This window comes from Genypterus blacodes, unplaced genomic scaffold (assembly GCF_046128005.1).
Source record: "Genypterus blacodes isolate CSIRO-AG114 ecotype Tasmania unplaced genomic scaffold, CSIRO-AGI_Gbla_v1 ptg000204l_1, whole genome shotgun sequence".
Lineage (NCBI taxonomy): Eukaryota > Metazoa > Chordata > Actinopteri > Ophidiiformes > Ophidiidae > Genypterus > Genypterus blacodes.
Window position 1 is genome coordinate 212,501 of NW_027467003.1, and position 10,000 is coordinate 222,500.

The 10,000-nt window shown below is 49.3% G+C and overlaps 1 protein-coding gene across 4 annotated transcripts in view; it reads right to left on the minus strand.

Moving 5' to 3' along the window:
- Nucleotides 1-382: 382 nt before the first annotated feature.
- The window catches only part of LOC143015485 (3',5'-cyclic-AMP phosphodiesterase 7B-like), a 22,826-nt gene continuing 13,208 nt past the window's right edge, over nt 383-10,000 (minus strand). For 2 of the 4 annotated variants that reach the window (XM_076169489.1, XM_076169488.1), the window contains 11 exons: nt 5,686-5,775; nt 5,308-5,471; nt 5,152-5,215; nt 4,976-5,071; nt 4,792-4,892; nt 4,529-4,660; nt 4,320-4,411; nt 4,012-4,156; nt 3,802-3,898; nt 3,598-3,678; nt 383-3,495 (listed from right to left, as the gene is read on the minus strand). In XM_076169489.1, the coding sequence (XP_076025604.1) occupies nt 3,290-3,495; nt 3,598-3,678; nt 3,802-3,898; nt 4,012-4,156; nt 4,320-4,411; nt 4,529-4,660; nt 4,792-4,892; nt 4,976-5,071; nt 5,152-5,215; nt 5,308-5,471; nt 5,686-5,775 (1,268 nt within the window). In that variant the 3' untranslated portion in view covers nt 383-3,289. Of the gene's footprint in view, nt 3,496-3,597; nt 3,679-3,801; nt 3,899-4,011; nt 4,157-4,319; nt 4,412-4,528; nt 4,661-4,791; nt 4,893-4,975; nt 5,072-5,151; nt 5,216-5,307; nt 5,472-5,685; nt 5,776-8,506; nt 9,699-10,000 lie in introns of those variants that run through there. The other 2 variants (XR_012965431.1, XM_076169486.1) reach the window with 2 other exon arrangements.

Below are 10,000 nucleotides of genomic sequence, written 5' to 3' on the forward strand. Positions count from 1 at the left end.
CCCACAGCTCAGCCATGCTTACAATACAGAAATCGCGGTGTTGATTCACCGTGACACCAATGTGTTTATACTGTAAACACGGGAGGATAGAGGAGAAACACGCAGAACACAAACCCGCAACCAGGCACGAGTGAGGCGCGATTAATGCCCCCGAAATGGATTTGTCGCCATCGCGTGGTCACTTACGCGCATTACAGTCAACATACAACAAGAGAGGATATCTGATGCATCTGAAATTGTCTTTATTAATCACAGTGCTCAGAGGTTTGTAGTCAGAACAGAGATGTACAGTCATAAAGTCAGACAATCCACCTCAGTCCTCCAAAATGCAAACATTCGAGGTTCAGATCAGAGCCATAAATGGTGTCAGACAGTTTAGCGCAAACACACTCGGCTTCACCGTTATGTTTATTTTTGACACACACATCTTGAAGGGTTTCACTACTGATTGTTGTAAATGGACTGATATAGGTGATCGGGTTTATAGTTGTGTTGGTTTGCAGGAGTTATAAACATTAAAACACGGGGCATTTCTCTCTTAAATCTCTTAAACTACTGCACTTAAAGGAAGAAACACCTGCACCTGTTGATTGTCGATCCCTGCTTGTGTTTGGATGCAGAAAGAGATTGAAGATTGAAGAACATTGATTGTTATAAAACAAAGTTGTGCAGTCTTGGCAGAGGCGTGAACCCGGAGCTTTGTGACACTGAGGGGTTTCTAATATTTTGCCCCCCCCCCCCCTTGATGTGTAAACACGTCTGGGTGGGTGAGATATTAGAAACGTCTCCTGATACACTGCAATCCAATACAACACACGCACACACGCGACCACAGTGTGGAATATGAACCGACAACATGTGAAGGGTGTGAGCTGCACAAACCGGATAGATTACAGGGCGGCTGGGTTGGAATGCATTGTTATGAGAGTGTGTTAGTGTCGTTCCACTTTTGGAGAAATTTGGAAAAGATTTTGAGAATGACATCATAATATTTCAAGGAAGAAGTCGAAATAATTCAGTGTTTAAATTGGAATATTCTGAGAAATGTTACCAAAAAAAAATGCAAAATATTCAGATTTTTTTTTTATATTTAGCATTTTTACAGAATTTACAATAAAAAAATTACAGGAATAAAGTTGAAATTCAGATTTTTTGTTTTTAGCAATACAAAATGTCAATTGATTTTTTTCCCGCCTCAAAATGTGACAACTTTAAGTCAAAATCTCTTGTATTTTTCCCAAACGTGGCTCCAATACTCTGCTGTACCTAATAAAGTGGTACCTCAGCGGCTCTGCCTGTCGATTAAGAGAGAAGATTGAGCCTCGTATTGATTTATACACATAAAAACAGCTGATAGTTGCCGGGCGGGTCAAGATTCCTGTTACACTCCGTCTGTACCCTGTATACATCAACAACCATCACACTACATTCACTGCTTTATCAGAGTAAATGGACCAAAGTCTCTAAAGCTAATCTATCATAACGACGCTCAGTCTGGCATAGAGAGGAAAGAGACAAAGCTGCACGGGATTATGGGAAATATGCTATGGCTCAGTGTAAGTCAGCGCTGATACTGAGAGGTATTGAAGTACAAAGGCAGACAGAGAGGCCTGTGAGGGACACACACACACACACACACACACACACACACACACACACACACACACACACACACTCTGGCAGTAACACGGACCGCTTGATATTCACATCTTGATATTCTAATTTATGGAGCTGCAGCTGTATCTAATTACCTATCTCTAGTGTTTCTGCAGACACTAGATTGGCCCAAGTTTGTCCCGTTGATGGCGTTTTGATGGTTGAGCACCTGCAGCATCCAGGAAGTGAACAGAGGCGTAACAAAGGAAGGAAGGAATATAAAAGTGTTGGAGAGGTGTGTTTAACAGGAACATGGCACCTTGAAAATGCTTTGACCCTGACGCTGGGGTGAAAGGTCAAATGTTACAGAGTCTGCTAGTGTGTGTGTGTGTGTGTGTGTGTGTGCCCTGGTATGGCTGAAGTAGAGCAGAGAGTATCCGTAAATGAACATCTTGATAAGACAGCAGATCCAGAAAGAGGTAAAACACGGTGTGTGTGTGTGTGTGACAAACAGACCAAGTCGTTGTTAAGGCTTCGCTGTATATGAGCTTAGATATTTGAGGTTAATCAGATAAATGCACCAGGAAGAGTGTGTGACCCCAGAGTGAGCAGAGAGAGACTGAGCCTCTGACCCAGCAGAGACGCTTACACACGCCTGAGAGTTTGGCAAAGTGAGGTCATACGTGACGATGTGTACAGATTATGCTGCAGAGAACACGGCTCGTCTTCTTCTTCTACTACGCCAACACAAACGCTGTTTTTAAAGAAATGGCTCCCGTTTGTGTGTTTTTGTTGTCGTTTGCACTTCAGTGTGTCGGCTCGAGAGAGAGAGAGAGAGAGAGAGAGAGAGAGAGAGAGAGAGAGAGAGAGAGAGAGAGAGAGAGAGAGAGAGAGAGGAGAGAGAGAGAGAGAGAGAGAGAGAGAGAGAGAGAGAGAGAGAGAGAGAGAGAGAGAGAGAGAGAGAGAGAGAGAGAGAGAGAGAGAGAGACTCAGGTGGAGTGTGTGGTGTGAATCTTGACGCAGGTAAATATTTTACAGTACTGTGAGACACAAACCTAAATGTTGTCGAGTTTAAAAACGCACCTCTGTGACGACGCTGGAGACAGAGCGTCTGATAGAGGGGAAAGCTGCTGTACAAAAGGAGAAAGACGTATTAAGTTTAAAAGCATAGATTATACTGAGATATATTCAGACAGATCCTCTTCTTCTTCTCTCATATATATTTAGGACGTCTTATTGTCTTAGCGTCTCTCTCACGGGTTTCCATTTAGTTTTGGCGTTCGTTATCGTCACGTCGAGTCCGTGTTGATCTTGTGACGTTGTTGTGCAAACACGAGTTGTGATTCGTGTCTGTGGCTTCGTCTCTCTGTCCTCTGTCCTCTGTCTGTCCTCCGCAGGCTGAGGGGGAAACAGAGAGGCTCCACTTTGTCATGTTGGCATTTATTTACTAAGCATATCATCCCTCCCTCCGTCCGTCTGTCCTGCAGTGTGTCGCTCTCCCTCCATCTCCTCCCTGCAGTGCTGCGGCCCTCCTTCTCCAGCAGAGGGAGCCGTTTCTCAGCAATTGGCAGCAGAGTCAGACCCTGCGCTGCCCAGCTCTCAGAGCGGGAAGGAGGAATAAAAGCCAGGACGTGGACGAGCCACTCCTCTCCTCGTGTGAAAAGGTAGATCAAGAGCGGGCGGAGGAGGAGGACTAAGGGATGTCCTCACCCTCGCCCTCCTCCCCTCCCCCACGCCCGGGGTCCTCAGAGGGAGGGTGAGGCTCTGAGGGGGTGTGTGCCTCCCTCCAGCTGGCCTTGTTCCTGTGCAGGTGGCCCATCATGGTCCGGCTGAGGGGACTGGACTCGGTGAAGCGGTGCCACTCCTCAAACAGAGGCTCCACGATGAAGGAGATGAAGCCTGACGCACACAAATGGATTGTGACAAACCGCACAAGAGACTGTGTGTATGTGTGTGTGTGTGTGTGTGTGTGTGTGTGTGTGTGCGCTTTCTGTCACCCACCTATCTGGATGGCTGGGACAGAGTCGGCCTGCTGGTTACACAGAGGACTGATGTCCAGGTCGAACTTCCTCTCCAAGTCACCTGGAAGTTTAAATGGACAGAAATCAGAAGAGAGCAACTGAGCGACGCAGACGTGAAGAAACGTCACACGGGGTCGCAACTGAAACGCATACGCTGTGTGTAGAAGAGGTCAATCGTGCTCACCCTGCCTGTAGAACTCCTCACACACTCGCTCGCTCCACTGTCTGCTCAGCCCCCAAACCCGACACGGGTTACACACGTCTGCACACTTCAGAGCGATCTGAGGGGAAACACAGAGGTCACATGTCCTGAACATCTACACACACACACACACACACACACCCTGTACGCTGGTTTAACTTCACAGCGTCCCTGTGTGTGAATGTGTGTTACCTGCAGGATGAAGTGTCTGTGTGGAGCTCGCTGCAGGTCCAGGTCCTGGTTGTCAAGGTGATCTCTGAAGGTCAGCAGGAACTCGTTCTGCCTGCTGATGTCTGTGGCCAGGATCAGAGAGCGCAGCTGCTGCTCTATGTTCTGCCTGCAACACACACACACACACACACACACACACACACTCAGGTCCTTCTGCACCATCCACATTGTGTGTGTGTGTGTGTGTGTGTGTGTGTGTGTGTGTGTGTGTGTGTGTGTCTGTGTGTGTGTGTGTGTGTGTCTGTGTGTGTGTGAGTGAGTGTTCTTACGACACGTCAGCAGGCAGGTGTGACAGCAGACCTGACTCTCTCAGCATCCCCACAGTCGACCTCCAGTGGTGACTCTCCAGCACAGACGTGTTCTGATCCAGAAGAAGAAGAAGAAGAAGAAGATCAACTTTTAAACTCCACTGAAGGTTTGAAACAACGTGTCCCTCAATCTCCAGCCTGAAACCCTGATTCCACACACACATACACACCTGGTACAGGGATGCCAGGTGGTGTCTGGTCTTGATGAGGAAGGGCTGGTTGACCCCGGGGTGGTCCACGTCGTGGGCGGCGGCCGCCATCAGACCCAGGAACACGTCCAGAGGGCTCAGCTGCTCCGCCAACTGAGTACAGAGAGAAAGAGGGACAGTTACAAGTGAGGAAATGGAATATATCAGAGAGAGTCCCTGAGAGCTTTGTTACAGCATGTGTGTGTGTGTGTGTGTGTGTGTGTATGTATAGTATCCTGTCTTACCTTGGGCTCCTTCAGGTAGCAGTACATGGCTTGTGTGACGTCAGCGGCGTGGACGGCGTTGTGATAAGGGTTCTGGGTGTGGTAGTCCTCCTGCACCAGGCCTGCAGAGTCAGGAGACGTGTGTGAACGCCACAAAACGGGATCTTATTTTTATGTAAACACACCGATCTTGACGACAGCTTACCCAGAAACCTGTGCAGTTTGACCATGTCCAGCTGGAAGTGGTGAATGAGGCCGTAGACGTTGAAGAGATGGCACATCAGAGTGACCAGACTGTTACCTGCAGGGGGACGGAGACACCAGAGGTCAGACGAGTGTGAAACGTGTGTTTATCACAATTGTAAGCACCGCTGCTCTTACCATTGGTGAGACGATCGAAGAGGAAGATGTCAAAGTTCCATGTCCCCACTTTTGACAACATGTGCTGCAATGAAAAGACGAGACAATTGTAAGGGGGACACACACACAGGGGGGGGACAGAGGACGGACGTGTGTGTGTGTGTGTGTGTCCCTCACCACAGCCTGTCCCAGATAGTCTTCATCCAGCAGGTGTAGGGAGCCGGGTGTGTGTGGCACCAGGCCCCGGAGCAGCCTGGAGGGTTGGCAGTACCTCTGGAAGCTCAGCAGGCGCTTGACTTTCCTCCTGTTGCCGGACTCTACCTCCCCCTGCTGGGCACTGGCTGCAACCGCACAGCAGAGGAGAAGACGTTTAGCTGCTTAGCATCACTGTACACAAAGTACTACAAGTCATTTGGCGTTTAAACCTTGTGACAGTCTTCAGATTAACAAAAATAAAGCTTTCAACTTTTTCCTGAAACACTTCCTGATACCAGATTCTAGTTTAATGAGCTGCACCTGTATATAGAGTCTATATGAGCGTGAGGGCAGACGTACTGTTGAGGATGCGCAGGTTAATCAGCGGGTAGGAGCCTCTTCTCTCAGCCAGCAACACACCAGCATGACCAGCGCTCAGTCTGCCATCACCTACACACACACACACACACACACAGAGGGGGGAGAGTTGAGTAATGTGAACCATAAACCATTGCAGAGGGCGACAAAGCAGAAGATGTGCAGGGATGAAGAGTCAAGTGAGGACTGAGCCTTAAAGAGACGAGCAGCCAGAAGCTTCTCAGGAGGCCGAGGAGCCAACGGTTCCTCAGGGACGCCGCCGCTTTAAACCAGACTAAAGCAGATTAGCCTCGTCCTCAAATCAGCCCGACGGTGAAGACGATGTCAAAGGGCCTCTTGTCTCGCAGAGGACATCACGCGTCCGGGTTCTGCGCGAGGAGAATGGGTTTTTCACGGTCGGACCCAGCTGCTCCAGCATCAGGACTGAGCCAGTACATTCTGTTCATATGTTGACGTTTCCTTTGTGTTTCCACGCTCGCTACATTTACAGTATCTGTCCTTCACCCCTGTGGTTAAAGGCAAATATCACGGCGCTTACACCGTATAAACACACAGAATCAATAGGATTCCGCTCTTCTCCCAGTAAACATGATGCTCCGTGTTACATCACAGCATTCCCACTGCGGAGATGCGGCAAAACTCCTAGAATCTTTCCTGCCAACATAAATCACTTTACAATCTCAACACGCCGCTGATTAAAATGCACAACACGACACGACACGACCTGAGGGGCGACCTGAGCGAGGCGAGGCAGGACTCTTTCCCAGGTCACTCGGTGAAAACACGCTCGGCGCTTCACTTCCAAGCGAAAACATCAGAAACTACAAGAATACTGAATAATGGAACAGAGATCCGCTGAGGGGAACTGGAGCGCGATCAAATCCGTCCCCGATGTTGACAACTCGACAACTCGCATCTTGACGAGCACAGGAGACGTTGGAAGCTAAGCTGCCTGTTAATGGTTATAATCGTCGTGGTAACTGTGGGGTTTGCCAAAGTGTAGATTTGGGCTTTAAAGTGTGGAACGCTTGGAATTGGAAGAGTTTGTAGGTTAGTTTCCTTCTTTGTGATTTCAAACAAAGGGGGACAGATGCTTTGTTAGAGGTGAGTCATGAGCAGCTGGATGTGAGGAAGAGGAGTCCTGCTGGCCTAGTTTGGCGTGAAGGAGAAGGAGGAGGAGGAGGAGGAGAGCCTCTCTTTTCCTCCTGTGTGCTGGCAGGCGAGCAGAGGAGAAAATACATCATCTGATAAAAGCAGCAGCTCAGAGAATCTGGCCAAGAAACAACCGCAGTAACACTGGAACCCCCCCAACACACACACACACACACACACACACACACACACACACACACACACAGCCACGCTCCGGCTCTCTCCCTTTGTCATCTCCCTCACTTCAGCTTTCACTCCATCCTTCATCCTCTTCTCCCTCCTCCTCCTCCACTGTCCCAGCAACATCTTCCTCTTTATTCTCCTCCTCTTCTAAACCCCCTTCTGATCCCTTTGTGTCTCTCTCTCTCTCTCTCTCGCCCCGTCTCTCCTCCACGCTCCCTCTCTTTCCCGCTGACTCTCACTGTGGTTAAGTAGGTCAGCGTCTCTGTGCGGTGCAGAAGTGGAGAAGTGGGTCATTAAGGATGGGAGTACAGTGTGTATCAGCTGGAACGAGCCATTACAGATGCCACAACACACACACACACATCATCAGACACTTGTACCGCACACACACACACACACACACAAGTACACACGCATAGAAAGACATTGCTGCAAATGAGGTTAAATCCCTGATTCGAAATGCGAAAACAAACAAGGCACGCATCAACCAGGCCTGGAGCACATCACATCACATCCACCCACACACACACACACACACACACACACACGTACACTCTCTAAGCTTCATAGAACGTGTGTGTGTGGGTGTTTACGGAAAAACAAACTGTGCATTGCGGTTGTTTCCCCCTTCAGACATCACTACAATATGTGTGTACACACACACACACACACCCACACACACACACCAACCCACACACACACACACACACACACACACACGCACACCTTTATGTGGATCAAGGAAAGTAGTTACCTTTGTGTGTGTGTGTGTGTGTGTGTGTGTGTGTGTGTGTGTGTGTGTGTGTGTGTGTGTGTGTGTGTGACGCTGGATGCCATCACTCTCTTCCCCATGTAGTCACACCGATTCATTGTTTCCCTTTGTGGTCTTTCTGACTCAGTTTGACCTGTGACACCCTCTCACCTCTGGACCCTGAGCCTATCAGGGACCATCTGATCGGGAACATGAACATGAACTCCTCACGCCTCCAGAGAGAGTCACAGGTCGTGTACGATGTGAATTTTCACTCTGAGTCACTACGTGCACGGGTAATTCCCCCCTGAGGATGAATCACCTCGTCATCATCATATTAAAGGTACGTGAGGAGGTTCCATGGCGGTCACAGGATGAAGAACACTGTGAAGGCACTGGCTCAATCATCTCAACTCGTATACTAACATTGTGTCATATTCATACCTCTGGACAGATCAGAGACGCTCTCTTCACTTTTCAACCCTTCAGACAGTGGAGGAGTGTGTCTGAACAACATGTTTACACTCAACCAGTCATGGCCTTTCACTGCTTAGCTCTCTAAACTCCTCCTCCGGCTCTAAAACGTACCAAACTGTCAACAAACGTTACTTCAGAGAGGCGTGGACCCCAGACAAACACATTTCACAGAAAACAGGATGTTATACGCTTTACAGAATATCTGCACACGTGATCCTAACCAATAGCAGCCGTATTTACCTCCTCTGCTTCTTTCACCTTCCTCCGCATCCTGTTTCACCTCCACCTTGTCGGCTTCTGTCCAGCTGGTACCCTGATCTCCCTTTGGTCCCCGGGAGCCCCCCCTGCGCGCCTGCCACGCAGCCCTCAGCTGCCGTAAGAGCGCCGGGAGCTCCAGAGCCAGGGACAGACCCCCGCAGGTGACCGGGGGCGACCCCACGGGCCCCCAGACCGGAGAGGGGGGAGCCTCATCCGGACGGACCTCTACTCCCTGATCGGAGTTACGCAAAGTAATATTTGAGCTCCAGAGACGGTCCAGCACGGGCATCCTGACTCCAAATCAGGCTGACGGAGGACAAAGCCAAAGCCAAAAGACACAAACTGAAGAAGGGACGAGGATGAGGACGACAAAGAGAGAGGAAGGGGAGGGGGGGAGGCTCACCGACAGGTTGGCCAAGGTGAGCGAGAGGAGGGGACAGATGAGGACAGACAAGGGGGAGGACGGCGGGCAAACAAATGAAAACGGCAGGATGAGAGAGAGAGAGAGAGACAGCCGACAGCAGGGAGCCAGACAGAAGGGGAGAGAGAGTCAGAGCGAGTGAGCGAGTGAGAGCGAGTGAGAGTGAGAGTGAGAGCGAGTGAGAGTGAGAGCGAGTGAGAGCGAGTGAGCGCAGAGGAAAAAAAGGGATAACACTCTGAATCCGTATCTCTCTCTCTCTCTCTTTCCCAGACTCTGCCTCTGATGCTCTGCTCCCTCCTTCTGCCGCATTCTCTCTCCCCCTCCACTCTATCACTCGCGCCGATGTTATTATGGAGTCTAAACCCCTCCTCCTCCCCCGATCTGCGGTCCTCGCCTGACACTTTCACTCCACCACAAGAGAGAGAGAGAGAGAGAGAGAGAGAGAGAGAGAGGGAGAGAGAGATAGACAGACAGAGAGAGAGAGATAGAGAGAGGATTTGTGTAGACGATGGGAGCTTTCAGTTCACAGACAACCGCTCTCAGCGACAGCAGGAACAGGGCTGAATGTGTTTACTACACACAGACACACACATAAGCGCACCAACTTTTTTCAACAATTTGATAATTGTGTGTGTGCTCATGGTGTGTGAAGGTGAAATGAGGGCTGTCAGCTTCAGTGGGACATGAACTCCTCACTGAGCTCTGACTTCTGTCCTTTAGGAACAACATCACACTCACGCCATGAATATAAAGAACTCATCTAACACATCTTATTCTAAATATAATGTCTTGTAGAATTATTCTCCTGACGTCTTCACATCTGTGCCCAGTTTACAATTCACTCATCTATCTGAAGTGAAGTATAGTTTGGTTGGATTACAAACAAGCTGCTCTTTCTACAAGCATGAAGGACACACTCAGAAACTATTACAGTGTGTGTGTGTGTGTGTGTGTGCAGCCTTGAACGTCACACGCTGTATCAGAGTCAAGTATTCTAAGAAATTATCGGACAAACAGCGTCAACATACAGAGTGTGAGAAACTGATAGATGAGGA